Below are 24737 nucleotides of genomic sequence, written 5' to 3'. Positions count from 1 at the left end.
GTCCGGTGAGGACGAGACCCGATGAGAAGGAACGCTCACGTTAGCGAAGCAACGTCGTTCCGGGGTTAGTATGCAAGGCTGCGGCAGTGTGAGCAGTTTTGGACAACTATGTGACTATGTGAGTGAGTGAGTGAGCGAGCGAGCGAGCTCTACTCGGGCAATTAGACTGAACCAGCTAGCGATCTCAAACTGAGACGTTATATGAACTTTACGATCATGCAGTTGGGCTTCAAGAAGTTCACGCGTGTCATGCAAACATCTAACAAAGCTGATTTTAGACGCAAGTATAAAGAGGGTAAGAGGGCACGCCGCTTTAAAAGCAGGAAGAAAGACGAGAACCCATGTCCTTTGTTGCTCTGCACAAGAAGAGCTAGTGCCTAAATTTGGAAGACATGACTTCAGACGCGGTGCTCTATAAGAATGTCATCAAGTGACACCGTCTGTCATACTACACGCATAGTAGAGACAATACAAAAGCAAGAAGACAAAAAAGCGCACGCCTACCTGCGCCGTACGAAGGCCTGTCCAGCACCCTGAGCTTCCTGGAGATGCCAGCGTGCGCCCTCCTCTCCTGCTTTTCGGGCAGCGTCACCTCCGACTCGAAAGATGAGAGGCTGTCGGTGCAGCTGGCACCGTCCACCTGCCTGTCCAATTCCTCGGGCACCTTCTCGCCTTTTGCCGGCAGCGCAAGCTCCGTCGACGGACAGCCGCCTCCGTCGTTACCCGTAACTGTTTTTTCAGAGGACCCTTGCGTGCTGCCTTCACTCACGTCGAGCGATTGCACGGACGGCGCTCCCGGAGAGGTGCCGAGAACTCTCACGGGAGTATCGCTGAGTGTACAGGGAATTTCGGTGTCCATTTCCGGCGCAGCGGGCGTGGCGCGTGGCCCTGGAGTCTCTGATATAGATAACTTGTTTACGGCGCCTATTATACTAACCGTCGCGGGTATGGCTCTGTGAATACCCGTGTGTTCTGAAAAGAGTTCTGCGTCCACGTCAAAACAGGTCATAGGGGGTGAGAGTCTTTGGATATTGAGAGACGATGACTGCTGCGTGTTTGAAGCGCAGTCTACGTCGTTTTCTGTTTCTTTGGTGTAACTAGCGGTATGAGTGTGGTCTGTGACGACCTTTTCTGTAAATTCGGAGAGAGTCGATAGAGAAACTTCTGGTTCCTTGAGGTAGTGCTCTGACTTTGGACTTCCACTCGATTCTCTTGTAATACTGCTGGAAGAGGACAGCAAAGAACTGCTGGCAGCGATGGATTCGGCGCTTTTCTGTGACGTCGTCGACAACTCTTCCTGCGCAAGTGGCTCTGCCTTGACAACGACCTTTAAAAGATCGCCACCGTCCTTCTTTTCGACGTCGGCTTCCCCCTCTTGCATATTCAACCTGCGAAAATTTGTTTTGATGTACTTCCGGAGTGCTCTCGGAGGCATCACGTAGGGCCTTTCGGTGACACTGTGATCTGTTCCGTTGTCGGAACTGGAGTGGCTGTCAGCCAGCGAATTGGACGTCTTGGTTTCTGTCACATTCCCGTCCGCGTCCCTCTCCAGCTGACCTGACCGGCAGCTTACACCCGGTGGCTCCCGAATTACAACGCGTTGGCACTGAGTCGTCTTCGTGGTGACCTGGTTGAGATCGCCCTGACTGAAGCACGTCTTCGGAGGCGCCTGAGCCGGCAAGTCGTGCAGCGATGTGAGGGACGTGATCTTGAAGAGGTGTCCTTCGCCGCCGTTTGCTGCCGAGAGGTCAGCGTCTTCCGCCGACTTGAGCCGTGGGAGAGTGGAGCTTCGCGATTCTTCGCCCGGAACGGATTCGGTATTAAGCTTGGGCGAAGAATGGGAACGCATGAAACGCGGAAGGCTGAAGCTCCAGATGCGCCTTTGGCAACGACTTTTCGACTTACCCTTGCTCCCTCCCGTTTTCGCGGCCGCCGGGGATTCTTCCAATTCTGCCGCGTTCCCCGCCCCTGAATGAGAGCTGGCTGTTTCACTGCTTCCGTGTTCGGACGTTAACGCTGTCTGCCCCGCCGATCCCACTGCCACTCTCTCATTTGTCTGGGAAGCGCTGAAACTTGCAACTGGCTTCAGGAGACTCTTAGCCCCTGCACCGGGAACTGGGGGCCTTCCGTTCACTCGCTCACTGCCGAGGGCGCCACCGCTTGAGGCGCAGCCGTTTTGCGAGATGTCGCTGGTGCTACGGCGCAGGGTACTTGGCTTTTGGGGGACTGGCTTTTGCACACGAGGTGGCGCAGCTGGCACGGGAGCCGCGGTGAACCGCGGTATCCTCGTCAGGGCATGCCCGTCCAACTGAGGCAGGCCATTAACATTGTGGTCCCCCCGTGTTACGCCCTCGTTAAGGGGCGTGCGCTCAGTGATGGACCTCTTCATCGTCCGTAATCCAGAGGAGGAGGTTTGGCTCTTAACGCAGCCATCCTGTCGCTCCCTCTTTTCGGAATCAGGCTTGGGTTCGTCGAAGCGCCTTTTTGTAAGCGCTGCTGTTACCGTCGGTGGCGGAAGCATGGAACGAGTGGGACCACACTCGTCTGGCCTCGAAGGCACAGAGGATACGCGCAAGGTGAGGGGCGGACGCTTTGACGCTTGGCCACACGTTCTTTCTTGACTGTCGCTCGGCACGGTACCGGTGTCGGCGGTTGAAGGGAACTTCCTGAAAGTCTTAACGCCGCCAGAACGAGGGGGAGAGGTTTCATTCCTGGTTCCAGGCTTCGAAGCCTTGAGGTCCTTGGTCCGTACATTGCAGATGACGGGGAAAGGCTTGCCGCTGGCGTTTGTGGCCATCCTGATGTCGGGAGCATCTGGTCGGCAGCCATTCCTAAAATAAAAAAAAGGGGAGGGGGGGAAGCAAAAAAAAAAAAAAAAACTGACGGCTGTAGTGGCTGCTATGTAACTTCTTTATTCGTGCTCAGTAACAAGGCATGGATAAAAAAAATGTCTATCTCAGATCTGCACAGCGTTTACAAACATAGGGGGCGTTCGCGGTCCCGGAGGCGGCAGGGGCATTGCCTGCGCCGTCGCCTGCTACAGGGCGTGGTTCAATTTCGTTTGCTTACCGCCCCATTTAAAGCTGCTTTTCATGCAGAGCAGTGTAGGCTGTCTAAATTGAACGACTGTATTAGCAAATATCGCGCACGCGACAGCAAGTCGGGCTCCACGGAAAGCTTGAGTAAATCGAAGAAACGCACAGCTAATAGAAGGCCTGATGGGAAATGTCCTGCCCCATAACACGCATTTATTGCGATGCTTTAATAGGTATCAGCTTCGAAAAAAAATTTTTTCGCACTTTGTGGTGCTCTTCTTCAAAGTACTTGTAGCAACGAGCGGCAGCTTGGATGGGCACATTGTGAAGAGAGAAAAAGATTTTGGTAACTTTTTGTTTACAAGTGTTTGAGTGGGCTGCGCTCCCGCCGAGTACCCGCAGCCGAGGGTGACTACTCCTCGCACGTTTCACGGTGTTTTAAAAATACATTGCCATGTAAGTTAGGTTTCATACTTTCGAGATCTGTCCTAGGATGTACTCGGTTTTTCTTCACAAAGGGACGGCATCATATAGTGCCACTTGAAATCAGAAAACTGCGTTTTAATCTTTTGTTTGCATGTATTTCTGCGGGATGCAGTCCTAACTGCTACCCAAAGCCGCAACCAGCCGGCAACGGCAGCGCTGCCGCATCTTGCTTACGTCACAAATTGATATTGGTCTATCTTAGTGTGTACTCCAGTTGCAGGATACGACAGAGTCAGTTGAAAAAATACAACAAAACTTCCGTCATCACCGTCATCACGATAGATTTTTTTCTAGTAATGCAAGGTCGCCTGCTGTCGCGACAAAACTGGCTCGCGACAATGGAAGACCTCGCAGTACAACTGCAAACACTGTTGTTATTACAAGAATTTTTGTTGTTGCTGGAAGGACACGTCCCAAAATATCATATGATTATCTGTTGTGACGGCAGGAAAATTTGTGTTATTCGACATGGACCCCGCTATAAAAGCAATCTCACTCATAGATTGATTTATCAATTGCCTAATTTGATAATTCAGAGTTCAATATAGCGCTACAGTCTCAATTCTTCGTAAGAAAAAAATTCGCATTAGCCACTTTTCTCACAACGATATCTACCTCAATCGATGAAGTGAACATAGAGGACATATATATCAAATTATATTCTCCAGTGGAATTTTTGGGGAAAATGCTTAAGTCGGTTTGTTTGTTTATTTATTTGTTTATTTGTTTTTTTTCTTGGCAGACATTAGCATTTCAACAGCGAAGCAAGGTAGAAGTTATTGACAATTTTTCAGACGTGGTTGAGGGTGGCGCTCCATGCAGTGGCTGGTCCCCTAGATACGACAATAACCCGAGCCCTGTACGTTGGCAAAAAGACTTATAGTGCTAAGCACTGCTTTCTGACGTGACACAACGCACAGTTAAACCTCAAATACCGTCGTTTTAACGAATATAACACGAGGAATTCTTCTGCATGTATATGTAGCATAGCAAAACGCCGTTGCCTTCCTTCTCTAATCCAAAGCAATACCTGTTCTCTGCCACTTTTGTAATTAAGTTCATTACTGGAACGATCAGCTCGGATTAAAGAGAATCCCTATTGTGAGGAAACGGGCAAATAACTAAATGAGATTTCTGATGCGGTTAGAAGTAGGGTGGTAAATCTTCTAACCTGATGGAAAAGTCCTTCTTGGTAGACACCAAGATATCTGGCCGCACGTCCAACGTGGTGACAGGGCCATCTTCGCCGGGAAACTTGAGCCGTTCTGGGCTCTTCCCGTTGGCTCCGAACGAGTGCAGGAACTGCTTGACGGACTTCATTCTATTGGCCCTGCGAATGAAAAGTACAGCGAAAATATTAGGCGCAACAGAATAAACACAGTGAAACGTCCCTAATGGGAGTACAATCCCTAATACGAAGAGAGCGTACACTGACGGATTTTCTTTCAAGAATATTATGCATATATATTTCATCGAAAAAGGATGGTAAATATATTAGAGACATCGAGGACAATTAGGTGTTGTCCTTTATAAATAGGTTACCGCGTTATAATCGCAAAGAGACTGCTTTCATCGAACACGGAGTTTTTATAAGCTAAAAGGGAACAAAAAACGAAATACAGGTGTCGCCCCCACCGGTACATTTCGCAACTAAAATGCTTAAGTCGACATTGATTTTTCGTTGCGGATCTCAGAGCCTACGCTACACCAACGTTCAATTCAAGACTGTGGCAACCCGTCCTTCTTGCTCAGGGCGTCACGAGCATGAATCGAATGGAGGGAGGATTTTTAAAATAATTTTCTCGGCTATAAATGTTGCAATTGCTGCCGGAAAAACGCCGCCAGCATAGCCCGAAAGATTTAGATCATCAGTTCTTCAAAGAAGTATTAAAGGTCAATAGAAAAGCCGGTCGTATACTATAGCATTTCTTCTGCGTGTCAAAACATCACAAGGACAGACGGACCCAATCACACCTGTCCAGAGCGTTGTAATGGTTTCCTGGTTACAAATAAAGGAAACTCTGTCCCCAGCTGCTGAGTCTGGGGGGCAATGTCTGCTCGCGAGTGCAGTCGCATAGAAATTTACGAGGTGCGCAGACAAGAACAGCTCACATCGAACCCAGCCACTCAGCATGCATGATGTCTGCGAACGAGAGTGCATATGCTCTCAGCAGCGCTCAGTCAGGCGATTATTAATATATCCAGTATGTTCCACTGGGGCGACTGGATGTTGTTACAATTGCCGCTAACTCATACGCCTATCGTGGATCGCCTTGCATCGCTCACAAACGTACTGGCGTCGTTGAAGGCGTGGCTAGCACTGGACATCTTACCATGTGTCCCAAAAATGACTGATGGATTTTTAAAATCAATAAAAAAAAGACGGAATGAGATAGAATTGTATTGTTTGCGGCCTTACGCTTAAGAAATCGTGGAATTTTATCCCTTCAAAATTCAAATTTAGTGTACATTTCCACCAACAGGTGCGCTGCAGGCGATCTGGAACAGGTATAGCTAAAACGGAGCATATTTGAGCTCGTCATTCCGTTGTTCGTGGTCAAGCTGATAGCGTGTGCTATTGAGATTGCAATTCCGCTGTTCCAAAATGGTTTATTCCGTTGAGCAGTGGGTGTTTATTGTGTTAGAGTTCCACCGCCTGGAAGACAGTTTTGTTGAAATGAGGCGCAGTTTCCAAAGAAAATACCCGCCACCTGTTGGTGGAAATGTAAACTAAATTTGAATTTTGAAGGGACAAAATTCCCTGATTTCTTAAGCGTAAGGCCGCAAACAATACAATTCTATCTCATTTCGTCTTTTTTTTTTATTGATTTTCAAAATCCGTCAGTCATTTTTGGGTCACCCGTTATGAATGCAGGCATAGTCTTATGCCCTTTGTACGTCCTTTCTTGTTTCCCGACGACTATGATGTCAATGAGTCACACAGAATGCCGAGAACGTTATAATTAGCTCATATTTGTCATGGACACCTTATGTTCAGTCCTTAACCATCTGTTGGTTCTAAATAGCACAATGCTAACCCATAAGCATAGACCAAGCACTTCTTCATTTGTGCACGTTAGCCAGAAATCTCCGTACGCTTGCAGGTAAAGCGAGTAAACTAGACGTAGCCTTATAAATAGCGTGGGATCGCTTCTCAGCTGATAAAAAAAAAAGCTGGAAAATACAGGCCAGTCCTCTCAGTAGGATAAATTCGACCCAGATTCTCCAGAGACGCGACGTGGGAGCTGTTTTCCGCTAAGACGGCGGCTGATTTATTCACTCATTGCGGGGGCTCGCAGCTGTTATCAGGATGCGTGTATCATATAGGCATTGTATTTCCTTCAAGCAATACAGGAGCGCCGCTTGGGGACGTCATGAGGCATTCTGTATGAACGCAACGTAGCAGTATGCTGTAGTCATCGAATACAAACACAAGCATGCAGAACTGCGCTGAAACATAAAAGGCGCTGTCGTTCACAAATAGAAAAAAGAGCGGAGACGATACGCCGTGGGTGGTCCCCAAAAAGCCCCCCTCCCCTCCCCCTCCAAAAAGCACCATGTTCAGTCAAACCAGCACAAAAAGGAGACTACACCAACGAAACACACAGACTGTGAGAACCTGCACGCCTTCCGGAAGCCACGGTGACCCATCTGGACGTCCTAGATCCCCAGGACCCGGAAACCTACATCACCCGAACCCCTAACACCCTGACAGACATACAAGGAGCCATAACTCACCGAACGTTATCCTCTGAGCGGCGAAGATGACCAGCAGACAACGAAGCGTACTCACTGCTCGAAGATCTATTGACACGTATACGAGGACAGAACAACGACGTACCATGAGACTCACCACTGCGAAGGCAGAGCCCGGTGTTCGACCAACGGAGCGCCACCGACGAAGCCAGCTCGTCGTGATCAATCCGTGCAGACTGCACTACGGCTCACAAACCCCGGCTCTTCACCCGGCAACAGCGACGTGCTCTAGTTTGAACGACAGACCCTGTTCGGCGCCTTTTTTTCCGACAGTTGAGCGTGCCGTAGCCCCGCGGCAGGTGCGAGCCAGCCACGCCGCGTCTGACATGTGGGTTAACGTCCAAGCTGAGACCTGGCTGAGTGACTGCGTGCGAGGCTCTCAGGGGGCTTCGTAAAAAAATAGGCAAAGGATGCAAATAAAAAGAGGAATAGACAGGAGCCCGGTGAACTTCGTGAATGGTCAGCTCTTGGAGAAAGGTGAAACAAAGGATGCGCCCACAGGGACGCCTTGTCCGGCAGCTTCGGCGCAGCCCTCCTCCGCGTGTGCTCTCTTTCTGTTCCCACGTCGCTCGCGCCCCAGTGGATTTTGCGCCCCATAAAAGAAAACGGGCTGCTGCTTGCCTGCATACTCACGCACGTTTGCAAAGAGAGCGAAAATGACGGCGGCAGTGGCGGCCGAAGTTCATCAGGGAGGAGGTTTTCCCACGCGCCCAGCGAGCCGTCGTTGCCGCATGACCAGCCGGGACACTCCTTTCCTTCATCCTCCTCCTCCTCAGCCAAGAAAGACACCTCCGCCACGCCTCTCTCTCTCTCTCTCTTTCAGGCAAGGCTTTACTGTGTCTGGGAACGTTTGTCCCTCCTTTCTTTCTCCAAGTTTTCCTAGCGCTTTTCGTGTTGTTATCTCTTCCTTCGGTTATCGCTTTCAGTATCGACACATTTTAGAATAGCTTCTCACCGCTCGGACCTTTTGTTACGCGCCTTGTTCCCTCCCCTCCTTTACCCGTTGGCTGTCCCTTTCTTAGCCATGTTTACCTCCGCCACAAACATGCTCTATTATCAGGTGTCTCTGCAGGTCGGGAGCACTGTGCAAAATCTTGTGCAAAAGTAATTTTGAATGCCTTTAATTCACGTTGACGAGGTACCGTTTGATTGAGTGACAGGATATCCATGACGATTTCGATCGGGTCTTCTTGCTTCTGCGGATTTTGCTAGTCGCATGCACCGCAACGGCCATTGGTTTCTGCAATCACGCATGCTCAGAAAGGGCATGCCTTGTACAGTATGCATGAGCAACTTAAATGACACAGCTCGAACCTTCATCCTAAAGCACTAGCCCACCAACACTTCCTGAGACGTCCAGATATTACATCTCGATTCTTTAACTGCCATCACCATAATTCGCACTTAATTATTTGTTTTTTGAGGGAACTAAATGGTTAATAGTGAAACTTAAATCGTCAGTGTTTGTAGCCGTGTTTGTAGCCGTATGGCTACGCTTGGGTGGACGTCAATGAGTAATTACTCCCTTACTATAAATCGTCAGTGCGACGCCAGTACATCATTAGCTTTCAGGAAACATGTTTTTGTTTTCGGATGAATTTAGACAAAAAAAAATTCCCAGGCTGGTTAGTAATGCTTTTATGACTATTTATACACGATTTCCGTATTATGTATGAATAAAATTCTTGGAAATTTTTTCGACTTTTTCTTAGCCTGAACCTTGCTCAAAGCCTGCAGACTGACAGAATATGTTAGAAAATTGGATTAACATTTAGTGGATTTCTGCATGCACAGGGTACGACATGCTTAATTCTTCTTTCGGTAACAAAACTGATTCTTAGTTTTCACTTGATGTGGTGTATAGTTCCTGCAGGCATCTCTAGAATGAAAACAAAATTTTATACGAGGAATTTATAATTCTCAAAACCGAAATATATAGAACGCATTCACCTGAAGTGTGCTTCTAAAAGGGCAATAAAATGAACGCGATAAAAAAAAAACGAACCTGGACGAAGAAATCGGTTTCACATTGTCAGCCACATGCCAGAAAAACAATATTTGAGAGAACCGCATTCAAAGTTGAGGATCACATTTACTCCCCTAGAAGGCTCCAGGATGGCAGTCGTTGTCTTTCTGAACGAAGTTTTTTAGCTTCCTCTTTCTGTGCATGGCGCCCCTCTTGAATTAGTTGTATTCGGCTGATGCGTGCTTACAGTCTAAACAGAACGGAGTAAAAAACACCCTTCTTTAAAAGGGATTTGCAACTAGTGGACAACTTACTACTCCCTTTTTACTCCCATATAGGTGTATTCGTGTTTAGAGTGTAGAGACAGCTTCCGAAGAGCGAGGCTGCGCATCCATAGTGCGGTTTGCATCGCCGCCACCGAGTCACTTTCTGCATATGCACTACCAGTACAGCCTGAAGTGCTCGGACGCGAGTCCAAGACATTCTCCGCGACAAATTCACGCGCTGCAGCCCGCAAAGAGGTCTTCATAACAGGCTTGGCTGTTGCCGGCTTTCACTTGCGACCACCGTAAAAATGTACCATTTTGTACTTCGTTTTGGGGAGCGTCGGCCCACGATCGTAGAAGTCCGAACATAAAACAAAGTAACGCGTGACTATCAAGCATGTAGCTAACCGCGCGCAAGATTAGACGTCGCTGCGTTGGCTCCTGCTCCAACTACACCGGTTGCCTAGGGGCAACCGAGGAGAAGGACAACATTGGGGCATGACGGTCACTAGCGAGACCTTGAAACGTTTGCTTTTTGTGTGTTTGCTTCTGCAAGTGGAATCGGGCTGAAGCGCTAGATTTCTAGACGAAACAAGATTTCCGCCAAGTCCAATATGTAGCGACACTCGGTCGAAGCACCACATAGATATCGTGGTTCGGGAAATGACGATTTTAGACCGCTTGAAGTTATGCAGCACCCCCGAGGTCGATAAAATAATATATATTATTTTAGTTTCCAGTTCACCACAGCGAAGAAACTTTGGTACCGCATAGAAAATGAGTCATGCAAGCGGATACTTTTCCTTTTGGAAAATCGAATTTTTGGCCATTTCTTGCTATTTGAAAGCCACTTCTTCCCTGACAGGAGAGGACCCCGGAGGCATGTCTTGATGACAATGAGGTTGACACAGGCGTCGGCACAGATGTACTTGGATTGGAGAGCAAGGAAAGAGTCCAGTGTAGAAGTACGCTGAAGCAGGAGTATGTATTTGGAAAACTGGTTCATCTCAACTGGGAAAAGCTGCGGCGCAAATAAAAAGCAACTCTAGACTCCTGTATCGCGAGATTTCTGCTACAATAGGCTATTTCTTTGTTTTCCAGTCCAAGCGCAACTCTGCTGTATCGACATCAACCTCTTCCCCGTCAATGCATGTTACTGCCGAATCCTTTCCTTCTGTCTTGATACAAAGATGATTCTGCTTGAAGACTATATCTTGTTTTGACTTGTAGAGCCTTCTTGGTGCCACTCAAGAAGGGTGATCACGGTCCTTAAATTTGAGTCAGCGCACGTCCTTGTCGTTTTATGTTCTGTTGTTCGTTTGTCAACGGTGACATGTTTGTAGAAATATGAGCATCGAAACAAACATGTCCGCGTCGCACAGAAAGGTCAGTACTACCCTACAGTTCACAAGAGAGAAAGAAGAGAGTACAAGGTTTGCTTGCTTGTTTGTTTGGGAGTCGATGTGCGCACGGAAGCTGGGGCGAACAAGTGGAGCACTCTAGAACCAACACTGGCATGGAGCGAGCAACTGACCTGACCCCTTAGGCCACTTTGCAATCGAAACTATGGTACGCGCACTTGTGTCTGGACACGCCACTAGATAGGAACTAAGTGGGCACACTGATATGGCGCCCCGCTAGGCTAGTAGTGGCTGTGAGGCTGCATGCGTTCGGTACCGGCGCAGAAAAGCGCCGAACTGATTCGCATAGGGAAGATTTACGCGGCTGCGTGTGAAGTCAGTCAGGGCGGGCGAACGCGCCGCTAAGGTCGAAGAAGAGAAGAAAACTTAGCAAACGCTGTTAAACACGTATTCGACCTGGCCGAGGCCTATTCAAAAATAAAGGCACAGTTGTAGTGACTTTAATCAGACAGTATAGCCAATACTCAGAGGGTGTAGCCTCAGAGAGTGCAGTACTCAGAGAGTGCAGCAAGTCCTAGAATATGTAGAGCCGGTCTTGCAAAGCAGTTTATGCGCACACCTATAGGCTTTGGGGTGAAATAGAGAGCAGATATATTGGTTCTATTTGTAACTTCGTAACATCATCGTACGCGTTCTGGGCAACAGTCGGAATGATGTCCTATTTGAAAATCCCAGCTAGCGATCAACTAGAGAACGGTATGTCTTCGACTTTCTTCGGCACCTACTCGTATATACAGCGAAAAGCTGCTTTAGGGAGCTCACCTACGACGGAAGTTCGGTCCCGTCACAGGCGCGCTCACCCTGCCATTCCGCGCGCCTTTGGCGCGAACTGCCAACTGCAAAAGAGAGGGGATGGATGTCGCAGGAACCGACACTGCGACACAGGCTTTCGGTATAAATTAGCCGCAGTCGTGGCATCGGCCAGGCCGGCGTGCTTCCGTATCCCCCGCGCTCCCCATCCTCTCGCTGAGGGAGGCTCGAATGTTTAGGGGCCTTCGTTTCAGAGCACTCCTCCTTACTTCCCTAATACGGGAGGAACAGGCAGCCTCGGCGAACAGGACGAGACACCGCGCGTTACTCTGCGGCTGCTACTGGCTCATTTGCGGTCCGCTAGCCGACGCCGCTACCGGCGCGCCTCAGAGTGTATGTTCCTTGAACGTGCTGGTCAGGAGGATGTGGGCTGGCACTGCAGAGCAGCTGACTGCGCTAAATGCGCCTCTTCACTTGGGCGCCAAAATCCCGCTGTTACCATGTGAACGCTGTGCTAAATCAAGCGATAATGTTTAGAGCTGCAGTCACTCTTTGCCGCTGTAATGAGCACTCTTGGTCGTGGTTTGAACCTGATTTGCCGAATTTAGTAGGGGTCACTGTTGTTCATCGCTCCTCTTCTAATTTCTTCCGTGCGAAGAAGGCAGCGGGTTCTGGTCGGCCTTTGGAAGCCGCGGCCGTTATGCAGGCGTCGAACAGCAGCGGGAAAGCCAACGCGAGGACAGCATTTCACTGAATTGTTCGTGTAAAACAGCTTTTTATTCTCTGCAAAAACACTCGGCTCCCACCTCCATCCTCTGAAGATCCTGGGCATGAACCAAACGAATTTTGCAACTGTATAAACACCGCATCCACGATTGTCTTTTCGAAGCTGTTGCCTTCACGGACCACCGAGATCGTAGTAGTGCTTTTCATAGCATCGAGCTCACCATTAATGAAATCCGACGAATAAAAACGAGGCGGTCCGTGGCACCGACCCCTTTCTCTGGCCATCGTTTCTTTCACCGTCCCTTCAACATAACGGAGCCGTGCTTGGGGGAACGAACGAAGGGCGTACACAATGCCCTCGACGCGCAGCGCAATCTTCAACGTGCATCCAGAAAACGCCGCCGCCTCCTCCGTCTATAAACGGCGACGCGACGCAGCGTGCGTGGATCATCAACGCCACCACCGCCGAGATAAGGCTGAGACGAAAGAAACAAAGCGAGATAGGAAATAAAAGGGGCGCGAACGAGACGTCGCGCGGGCTGCCACCGTACGGAATGAAAGGCAGCCCTGCTCCTCGCATGGATGCGGGCCGTTGGGCGGGGCGGTGGCAGCGGCGCGGCGTGCGTACGAGATATGCCATTGTTGTACGCGGCGCCCGGGCTGACGTCCTCCCCTTCTCGGATGTATATGCAGTGTACGGTGACACGCAAGCAGCGGCGCGCTCGCTGCGATCTTGGAATTCAGATCGCCGGCCGCAGAGTGGCTGTGTACACAACCGCACCCTAAGGAGCCGCTCTCAGTGTTCGCGTGTAACGCGCGATTTGGATTTGGCAATATATATATATATATATATATATATATATATATATATATATATATATATATATATATATATATATAGCTTAGTGTTCAGGAGTAGCCATGTTTCGGATGTGGTCTGAGAGTACGCACTCTATATCATCATCATCTTTTTCACTATCAGCGGGACTACGCTCACTGTAGAGCAACACCCTCTCCCATACCACTACAATTAACCATCTCCTGTGCCATGTAACCTTATCCCTGCAGACTTTTAAATCTCATCCGCCCACTAAAGTTCTGTGGCTCCTTACTGCGCTTGCCTTCTCTTCGAATTCATTCTGTTACTCATAAGGACCATATGTTATCTTGCCTTCTGATTACATGCCCTGCCCAGGCCCATTTCTTCAAATTGATTTCGAACACGGTGTCATTAACCCGCGTTTGTTCCCTGACCCACTCTGACCTCTTCCTGTCTCTTAACGTTATACCTGTCATTTTACTTTCCATAACTCGCTGCGTTGTCCTCAATTTAATTTTAAAAAAAATTACCTATTTACCAGTTTGATGAGCCCACACAATGAATGTGCATCGCTGTCAAAATAGAGAAGTGTCTAAGCGTACAGTGCGAACTAGGCGCCTGACTAAGACCTGGCGAGATTGTAGGAACTAGCTGTCAAGTACACATCGCACACAACGTTCTCCTTGAGTCGAGAATTTAGTCTAGACGATTCATGAAATTCACCATTAAAACTCGGCGGGCAGCTTTAACTCTCTATGTTGGCCGAAACAACGCTAGCTGATTTGAAGGTCGGGTTCGGGAGCGCACCCCTAAGGCGTGGTATTCTAATCCTCGCATTTCTAACTTTTTTTTTTCGTGAAGTTAAAAAGTCGCCAGCTTCTAAAATATTAGTTGCGTGTTGTTTCTTAAGGTTGCAATGATAGTAAGGGAACCGGCAGAGCCACAGAGCGGAACAACAAGAAAATATTTGTACCGTACTAGAATTATTTATGAAAATCACAAGTTTGTGGCGAAACACTGGACTTGCAAGCAGCGTTCTCGCCCATTTGAAGTAATAGCATTGCAACTAGGCTTGATAGGAATCACATTCGAGAGCTTACTCAGCTTAAAAACAGCCCCTGTTGTCATTTTCATTTTTTTTTTGCTCGTAGGATATCACTTTATCATCCGGCGCCAGATAAGCAGTCTGAAAGTCATTAAATTGCATTTGAACGCATGGCCCGCTCTCACAGATCATTATTATGTGAGGAGTCAGTGATCGGCGTTTCTTTTATATATGAATTACCTCAAGAAAACCATTTGGAAGAGAAGGGAAACAACCGGAGAGGACATCTAGGCGCGTGGAAAGTAGCTTACTGCATGATGCAACGAATAAATGTAAACAATCGGGCAATCGCAGCGTTTGCCACCGAAAAAGGTCGAGTGGAGGTGTTCCCGGAGCACACGTGTTCGCTGAACACCTTTCCGCTCCTTCACTGCAGTAGTGACAGCGGCGCGAAGGTGCCTCAGGAAAGTCACCCCCGCCGATCTCCAGAGGTCGTGAGAAACTAACCTGAAGCAGTCGTCATTCGTCACACACCACACCCTCTCACTTGTATCGTATATATCAGCAATTCACGACGCAAGGGTAGGCCAAAAATGCACGCCAGATCGTTACCCACACTAAGATGCCACACTCCGCCTGTGCAGTTGTGTCCAAACGCCTCAACAAATCCATGCAGCGGTGTTGAAGCCACAGCCGGCCTCGCTAACCAGGCGCCGAATTTACAGAGCCGTTCACACTTAACAGCTAGTCGTGGTTAACCCGCGCTGGTGAGCTGGCCACGGCGTAGAAAACCAGTGTTACACATTAGTCAGTGCGCCGACCAATCATGACCCCTTCTAACTCGCCAGCTGATATGCGCATCCGGCCCTTGACTGGCTATGGCTAGCTGTGGCTTCGAAAGCGCTGCACCATTTTAATAAGGCGCAGTATGCGTCTGCGTACTCGCGAGCACGAATCGGACCGGCATGACTTTGAGAACGAGCGCGTGGCAGACTGTACATGGTTCTGGGAGGAGGGAGTGAGTGGTATCATCATCGATTTCAAGTGTAATAGTCCGCAGCAGAGGCGGACCATGTCGCTGGGCACGGGGATTGACCGACAGAGAGAACGACCGGTGCCAATGGGGTTCGCGCCGTCCTGAACGGCGGCCGCCAATTGCTTTTTATGTGCGACTCACGCCGGACGGCCGTTTTGGTATGTATTTATTGTGTTTCTGCCTGATCCCGCTATGCGTTACGTACAGCGGCTTAGCTCTATAGGGCTATTTTTTATTCCACATGAGTAGTTACATTTCTATGGGCCATGTCGTCTTGTGCAAGCCGAGGTACCATTAGGACGGCCATATTGGACCACCATGGCGGGTTATTTAACGCGCAATGAAATGGGAGTATACGGGCGGTTTTGCACTTCGCAACCATCTTAATGGGGCGCGCAAAGGACATACACCACAGCTGTGATCTTGGAATCACCAGCAATATATCCTTGTCCCAGAAATAATAATAAAAAAAGAGAAACCTTATAACATTATCGTGAGAGTAAAGCTACTGCTTACATTCAACAAAAAGAAATAAAATAGCTTGCGCACATCCCCATGATCCTGAGATGCAGCTGTTGCCTTCCAAATAGGAGGCGCTGCAAATGGGCCAACCCTGCTTTTTAATTCTGCGCTGTTTTTTTTTTCCACAAGCTTACATATATTCTACACACAAAAAAAAGCATATTTTTTTTTCTCTTATTGTCGTTTCAATCGCTGCCTGAAGTACTTGCAAACCGGCACTTTGGACGTGTTGAGATTTTGTTCGCAAAGTTTCTGCATGTGGTTTTAGGGTAGCTAGACTTCTAAAAAATTTACAACTGTTAAAGAACAAGCATAATAGCATAATTTACACCCTATAAACGCCATTAGAATGAAATCATATATACGCCAGAAGCAAAAATATGCAAGTTTGGCTGTTAAGTAAAAGGCAGGAATGAAAAGGGCGCAGTTTACCTGCCTCGCACCTTATAACATTGGCTTCGTCCGCAACCTTTGAAACATGAAAAGTGTGTCTTATGAATAGTCTCTTAAGGTGTTTATCCAGAGCGAGACAGATACCGGGCATTTGCTTTCTTTACAGCCTCCTTCGCATCCACCCAGGAAGTTTAACCTGAGGAGTTCGCATACTTGCTGAGCTGAGCGTGGTATGTTGTCCTTTGGCAAAAGTCGTCATAATAATCTTTCCTCAAAACGCAGTAATGCGCAGAGATATATACGACTTAAAGCTCGATCGAAACGCTTTAATGTCACCACAGTTTTTTTTTTTTTGCGCGATTTATGCGCGATATTTTAACCTGTTTGCCGCCTCCATACCAGTCATTACGAGCGAGGTATCATTCGCAGTGCACAAGTGCAAAAAACTAAGCGAGATAGTGCTTGTCCAGCGTTAAGAAAAGCAGGTAGCACGCATGCCGCATACATGGCTGTGCGCTCACGCGCGTACAGTCTGCTCCAGTATTAAAGGGAACGCTCAGTTGGCGCACAAGAACGTGGTTGTTCTTATTTCTGCAAAGTTGAAACTGTCTTGTGGTTATTTTAACACCAGCGGAAAAATACTTAGCAAACAAAAAGAAGCGTGCGTGTCACTCCTATTTTTTTACTAACAATTGGTTGAAGGCTCGCACTTTATTCCATTTTATGTAAGATATACCTGTACACACAGGTATAAACACAAAGGCGCACAGAAAGCAGCAAAAACTTTGTATACCACCATTTGCTTGCGGCCGAATAATTTTTCAAGCAAAGCATGTTAACACAAGCGAACGAAGACATTGACGAAACGTAGCTTTTAACTGATATCATATCGAGGCAGATTTTGAAAACTCCATATGGAAGGACAGTGTTATTGCTGGTAATCGAGAACGTTTGTTGAGAGAAAGCTCCGAGTGCGCATAATTGCCGCCGCAGCTGTTGTACTCATTCCTGCTGACATTATCTTCGTCGTTGTCATTATCATCTCCATTATTCCCGAAACATCATCATCAGCAGCAGCCGTGTGAAGCCTACTGCAAGACAGAGGCGGCTCTCACTGACTTCCAATCAGACGGCGCCATGTGTTTGCAGCAGGTCGATGAGCCGCGATGACGGTTTCCTGTGAGTCGAAACCGTAAAAAGTGGCCCTAACTGCAACACTTAGTCCTCGCGAAGAACTGTTAGTCAGCAGGAAGACTCACTGCGGCTAATGTACATACAGCGGGGGTTAGCTTTTAAGGGAGTAACGGTTAGTCCTTTCAGGGACTATTGGCTGTGTCAACACAGGTAGTTTCCAGAGTAACCCTGCGACACGTTTAGTTCTTTTCGCCTAAGAGGGCTCTCGGTATCTACACTAATACTGTCTGCATGGTGTTTAGTTGGATGGGCGCCATCGTCGAATGCAACGTTGCCTGGGGCGCTTCCGATCTGTTACTCCTATACTTGGGGCCCGCAAACCCTAAATATTTTAACCTCTGTTTAGGAAGCGTGGTGCCAGGAACATCGCGGTTTCCTTTCCATCCGTGCTCCATCTCTTTATCGTTGTTCAGGGTTTTACGAATGCCGATTGATCACCGTGTCTTCCAAGTCACCAACTAAGCATACAAAGTGTGTAAATGAAGGGTCGTGGATTATTTCCTTCGTATTATCCCCGCCTGTGAGTCATCGTTTGAGTTCCTCTACTTCCAAGGCGTCAGAAGAATTGCAGTGGTCATATATGCGACGTGATGGGTGCGCTGTCCTTTCCCCATTGCCTTCTTCTGTTCTTTCTGTCTGTGGGCCCACGTGAGGCAGAAAGGTTGCTGATGCGGTTCTCGTAGTTTGAGACTCCTGCAGGGTGTAGAGGCCATAGTGTCTTGTGTAGCGAGAGTTCTGCCTGAGTGGCTTGGCAAATATAAATATACCTCGTCATTAGCAAATTGACATTCTCAACATCTAGTCGTGGGGCATTCCGTGACCATGGGGTGAGCAATTCCGTTATATCGGCATGCAACTACGGTCTCTTTCCGTGGTCTGCGGCCCAGTGTTGAGGCGTTGCGACTCGCCCCTTATACACGCATAAATTCGAGGCGCACCCAATGTGGCTTCGCACACGCGAGTGCAGCTTGCTGCTCGTGTCCGCGCACGACTCGAGTGCGTGTGGTAAAAAAAGACCGCGCGGGGTTCTCGCTCTCGTATGGGGGAAATGATTTCCATAACGCGCCCCGCCGTCGCCGCGAGTCGTGACCGAACGCCTCGCGGAAGGAAGCGACGCGGCGCGGCATGTGCCCTGGACGCGTAATAACGGCGCGGAAACGGTCGCGTTGTTACCAGGTGTCCCGCTTCACGTTATGCGGACTCCATTCGGCGCCTTCCACGCCGCTGTTTCGCCGCGAAACGAGGTGTAACGACTTCACGAGCGAACGGAGCAACCGGCCGGTTTGACAAGCGGAATGGTTCTGACCCGCCGCGGTGGCTCGGCGTCTTATGGCGTTCGGCTTTTGGGTACGAGTTCGTGGGACCAGTCCTGGCGGCGGCATCCGCATTTCGGTGGAAGCGAAATGCGAAGACACCCGTGTGGCCCAAATTTCCGTTAACGCTGAAGAACCCCAGGTCGTCTGTAAAAGTGATGAGTTCTCCATTATACTGTATGACATGCCTCTTACCACTGTGTTGCACTAACGAGTAGAAACTCATTAAGAATTAACTATTAAAGATTAACTCCGTGAAGTGATAATGCTGTTCAGGGATATATGCTCCTGAAATGCGTAATTGCTTGAGTCAAGCGAATGAACGCTGCTGGACATCTGTCAACGTTTGGCTTCGCTTCCCAGAAGTGTCGATGGTGCTTATCTAGGGCATCAGAATCGCGATAAATATCCATCATAGTTATGTTACCATTCATCAAAGGGCATTGGCGCTTTCTTCTCACTTTCAGGTTCTGTTTCTTTTTTTTTTTTCGATGACCCCAGACATTCCTCTATTTTTGACGATGAGGGGTTTGTTGGTACCATCAGTTGTTTCTTCGTGACTTCACACTTGTGCAAGAGCGTTCAGGATAAAACAGCAGTACAACAGCAGGACCACAGGAAGCAATATAATTATGCCAGCCATTTTCTTCTCACAGACAATAAAGCGGCTATATATGGAAGAAACTGTGTGCAGCGTCATTGAGGATAGCACTTCAACAAGTCGAGAATTCAGGATAGTCCTCGCTGCTTCCCCATCTTCAAAGGCTGCTCGCTTTCTCCTAAACTTTCACGTACACGCTGTTCCAGCGGAAGCACAGGAAAGAGAAACCGCCGAGGAACGTTAATCATCCTGGTTCTCGTTGCATGTTTCATACGCCTCGCGCAAGACCGGAGCACACACACGTAGTGCATTGCATTTTAGTCAGATCGCCCCGTGCGATGTTCTCGCAAGGTTTGGGGGGGGACTCCCCGATTGGCGAGCAGAGCACGTTGCTCCTCCGTTCCCATGCCGCACACGCGTACTACCGCCTCACCGTGGGGTGCCGGCGTATCTCCGTACTCCTGACCGACCGGGGTAAATGAATCCTCTTGCCGCGCGGCGTGCAAGGAAGCGGTGCACGAGACAGCAGGTGTGTTGCCTGGGAACCTGCCGCCCATGAGGCTCGTGACAAACAACTAAGGCGAAGATGAGTACCTGGTACAAACAGAAAGAACAAAGAGCAGCTGTTTGAATAGGATTACTGAAAATACGATGGCCCTGTCTTAAGCCACGACCATAGAGCCGCCACGAGTTTGCCCACCGTGGAAGTTGCGCATCAATGAAGGAAAGCTCAGTCATGTTTGTAGAGGGCACTTTCCTCTCATTTGAGGAGTTCGCGTTCTAAAGTACAGTCTAGCGCGATGTGAAGGTTATCACGTTCGTCCCGGCTGTAACGGACGAAGAAATTTTTCCTGTAGTGACGGTCACTCAGTCCGCTACAAACAAGACGGTGCAAAATATAGGAATCCTTCGGCTAACTAAGCTCATGTATTCGACGAAGCGTTCTTGCGAAAATAAACCACGTTACAGCAGTTTAATGGAAAAGGTTAAGCCTGAAGTGATCATCTCCAAATCGCGTTAGACTATGTGTTTGACTCCGACGAGCCGACGTCGACGATCTCATACAGCTCGCAGTGTGACCAGACAGCGGTTAAGAACCCGTTTCTTTTTCTTCTACACCCAAGCAAACATTAATTATAGTTTAAAACAGGAGAAAGGTGAGCGGTCGGTTTCATACATGTCCCACATTCTCGGGCAAACATTTTAAAATTAGAAAATTTTAAGGTACTGTTGCGGATACATTCAAGGTAATGGTCATTCTTCTGATATGTATCAAAATCTTAATTTTATAGTGTTTTCATCAACCGCATCGAACAGTTAAGTCTCCGTGTGCGGTAACCCTCCCCCGTGGTCTTACCCGTGCAGAGGAGGTTGCGCTTCGGAGGATCCGGGCCGGGGTTGCCCTAACTCCAGCCGTTACACGAAAGTGGCCGCAATTTGAAGGTGTATTTCCCCGCCCCGGGTGTCCAGTCTGCAAGAACAGAAATCTTGAGGCCGACATTCACCACCTGCTGTGGGTTTGCCCGGCGCTGAAGCCTACAAGAATTCGGCACCTGGCGGCAGCGGGTCTTTCGCCCGAGAACAGTGCGTCATACACCGCTTGGACACAAGGACCTCATCATCGTTCACTGCTCGATTTCATTAGATCAGCGAACCTTTACTCATTTATTTAGGCATCCTCATTTATCATTACATGCCGTTTTATGCCCTGAGGCAATAAACATCGCATTAAAAAAAAAACAAAAAAAACAGTTAAGTCTCTAATAGAAAACCAATGGCGAACGCTTTTGAAGATAGCAAGAACAGTAATAGAAAAAAAAATTCGAATGCCGTCAGGTGATCTGCGGATATAATGATTGTTATAGTGAAATCTTACATTATATGAAAAAATTGTGCATATAGACGGTTTCCCACTGAAAAATGTTTTTGTCCAAAATTTTTGGATACGGTAGACCGCACTCAATGCGTTGCGCTGCTGCTTTTTTGTCCTCAGTACTCGCTTAGCTGTCATTACATCGTTGGCGCGAGGATACGTATTATTTCCTCATTTGCCTTGACTACTCTCGCCGCGCGTGAGAAGCGCGAACTCCCCTATTTATTTTTTTTAGTTACTACGACGGTGGCCGTCACCACAAAAGAAAGCCTGCCGCCACTTCCTGCCACTAAGGTCCCTGGTGCCAAGTCGCTGTTTAAGCATTACATGTACAGGTACGCTTTCTACGTGCTGTGATTCAACGTTTGTCCTGGAATACGTAGTTCCTTGGAGGTGAGCGCGCCCGGCGAAGAAACTGCTTTTGCGGTGTATGCGGGGCCTCTTCCCCCCTGCTGGGCGATGGAGGCATCTGCTACCTTCACAGCGCGGCAGATGTTTCACGCTCACCACCAGGTGGAACTACTATGACGCGTGCTGTCTGGCATCCGGAGCGAAGAGCAGAAAAGAATGCTGGGGGAGGGCATATACTACGGAGACGTTTCGGCAAAGATACGGCGTCATCTGGCGACCAGCCATGACGGACAACGTTTAAACAAACAGTTCACGTGTTCGTTTCTTTTATAGATAAGAAGGTCGTAAAGCACGCCGGTTTGGAGCAGACTATTTGTTTTGTACGTTTATTTCGCAAGGCGCCGTATGTGTGCTGCAGTGGCATCTCCTACGTTGTTTAGCGACCCTCCTCAAAACTCGCGTCAGCGTTCACCAAAAAAGAACAAATTGCATCTATTTCAGCGAACACTACCCGAATGGTGCCGTTGACTATGATTTAATAAAACAGATAAGACAAAACTGCCTTCGTTCCACCCAGCATTCTTTGCTTTAAGAAATAGGAAGAATGTATTCGACGCAGCAAGCAGGCCAGGATGTGACGGATTTACCTCGGCCTCCACGATCACCCAAAAACATGAATGTATTCTTTTGTTCATTAGACGTCTTTGGCGTGCTTGCGCATTGATCATGATCATGGCAGTATTTTTAAGCAAGGACGATAAAAAATAAACTAGCTTCAGAAAGATGTCGTTTGCGCATTCATCATAGCCAGTCAAGGTCTTGCATTATTGAGCTTTTGAAAAAGTTTTTTCAGAAGCCCAACAGTGCAAAACCGTGATGATAACCAACTAACCCAATTCAAACACTCTTAATGATCATAGGTAGTGTCTACTTGCAGCTGCTTTTAAAGCAGTTTCATATTAACACCGGCCTCCACTACGCAGCTGTGATTAGTTATCAGTTGCATGCGCCTGATAGAACACTGGTGTAAGTTGTAATTTCAGATATGAAGTTATTACCCATTTAGGGAAGGAAGGATGCTTGTTGAGAAATCCCGAAAAAATTCGCACAAATAGTTCTTCGCATATCGTAGACCTCAGGAACCGTGCAGTCCAACGTGAATGAAACGAAGAGACTCAATAATATTCGCGGTAGCAATTTTGGCGCAATAACTCTAGCTTTTTGTTTTAAAGAATATCACACGCATAAGTAAAGTGTGTACTATCAGCGTCAATTGAAACGCGAACAAGCCAATTGAAACGCGAACAGCACAATTCGCAGATATTATACTAGGGAGGCAAAATACATGAGCAGTTGATTTCCCCATCGAAGCCGAAAAGACCGCTCTTCTGAAATGTTAATAGGCCACGCCTGTATTTCACCTCCAACCGCTAATATGCTTGATTTTTTGGGCTCGCCTTTCAGGTGTTTTGTTCGCATTTCATTTGACGCTGATAGTACATATGAAAAGACGCGCTTGCCTGACTACATATAGCCTCCACTTCATACGTAAATTGTTTGTACCCAGGAAGATAACTTACCCTTCTTGACGGAAAGCTCGTTGAGTCCCATTGTTTCACATGTCGTCACTGCACAAAAGCTGCACGACTTGCTTCTCTCGATCAGGTGCCGCCGGGACTTTCTTCAGCGCACAACAAATGACCAAAGAGTCCTTCAGCCTTGCCTTCAATTAGGTCTACCAGTACACAGTTCACAAGGCGACAAACTGGCAACCAGTAATCTTGCACAAGCAAGTGACTATGCTCGAGCATTTACTCTCGACGGAAGCCTCGGTTAAGGAAATCAACCAAAGACAATGAGCTTCTGTTCTTTGTGACTTCGCAAGAGTGTTTGTCTTCACTCGCAAAATTGCTTCGGCGAACAGGCGAAAGACGTTTTCTCCCGTTCTTGACGTCAGAAGCAGCGCTGCGTCATTGCAGTGATCGAGAAAAAACAGCGGAGGAAGTGGCGATAAAAGCTGAGCTTTGCAGCACACCCGTCGCTCGTGGTTTCAGCAACAGCGTAATAAAGCTGATAGGTCAACATTTCCATATCTCCAGACAAACGGTTGAATAGGTGGGTGATGATCAATGGCACGCTGGGTCTGACTATCTCAAGGCTAAGATACTGGCAGTTGTTACGGACGCCGCCACATAGGTTTCCACTGATAGCAACCGCTCTCAAAGAGTCATTTCCTTCTACTTAGGTATGCGCAGGGCAGAAAATGTCAGTGCTTAAAGCGGGCACACAATACAACGGAACTAACAATCACCCACTCCTCAGCATGTCAAGTAAGATGTCCTCGTCGCTCGACCAAGACAACGTCACACGGCAAGCAAGCGATTCGATCGCTGTCCTCACTGACACGCTGTGCCTCTTCTCAGGAGAGGTCCTCCGGCGCACTCCTCGTGGGTCCTGCGTCGGCGGCGTCTATATCGGTCACTGTCGTCGGCGCTGCTCAGGGCGACGGCAGAGGCGACGTCCAAGCGCTGCCGGCGCAACACACCAGCGGCCGTCGTCTTCGTCCGGCGTTCTCACGATTTGCACGTGATTCCCGTGGAGCTTCCTTTGAGGGGCAGGCAGCCAACGAGCCGTCCTCCGAGGAGACGCCCCTCTCCTCTTCATCGGAAGGGGAGAGAGGAAGCTGTACCAGGGCGGGAGAGGAGGAAGACCCACTCTCTCTCGGCTACTCTCTGTTCTCTTCTGTTTCTTTCGGGTGGCGGATGATGACGGTGCCCCGTGCGCCAGCGGCAGCAGCGGGGCGTCGTGTCCACTCCTCGGCGCTGCGCCACCCGCGTGCAACGCGGAGGCTGCCGCGTCGTCGGCCGCTCTTTTGTTGCTCTCCTCCTCTCCTTCATTCTCGCTCAGCCTCTCCTTCGCGTGGCTGCGTCCACCTGCTGGTGTTGCTGCTGTCTGCCTGCCTGAGGAAATCTCGCCTTTTTCTTCTTCTCATTTTTTTTTTACATCATTTTACGAGAATCTCTCTCTATCTGTTCATTAGCAGCCTCTGGCTTTCCTTTTTCTTTTCCCTCTCGTTCTCTCCAGGCGGCAGAGTTCGCATGCGAGTTTCCATGTCGGCTCTGGACAACGAAGACCCGTCTTCCTCACACTCGTTGCTGTTATTCTCTCTTTTTCTTTGTCCTC

At 48.5% G+C, this 24737-nt stretch overlaps 1 protein-coding gene across 1 annotated transcript in view; it reads right to left on the bottom strand.

Moving 5' to 3' along the window:
• Positions 1-24272, bottom strand: part of LOC149340755 (uncharacterized) — a 42490-nt gene extending 18218 nt beyond the window's left edge. Inside the window, exons 1-3 of the mRNA XM_089551176.1 lie at positions 23135-24272; positions 4693-4851; positions 505-2831 (exon numbers count right to left, since the gene is read on the bottom strand). Coding sequence (XP_089407302.1) covers positions 505-2831; positions 4693-4841 — 2476 coding nt within the window. The 5' untranslated portion in view covers positions 4842-4851; positions 23135-24272. The remainder of the gene's footprint in view (positions 1-504; positions 2832-4692; positions 4852-23134) is intronic.
• Between the last annotated feature and the right edge of the window lie 465 nt (positions 24273-24737).

Source organism: Amblyomma mixtum, chromosome 6 (assembly GCF_055824585.1).
Source record: "Amblyomma mixtum isolate Tamu chromosome 6, ASM5582458v1, whole genome shotgun sequence".
Taxonomy (NCBI): Eukaryota; Metazoa; Arthropoda; class Arachnida; order Ixodida; family Ixodidae; genus Amblyomma; species Amblyomma mixtum.
The sequence above is the reverse complement of the archived record's forward strand: the minus strand, read 5'-3'. Positions and strand labels throughout refer to the sequence as shown.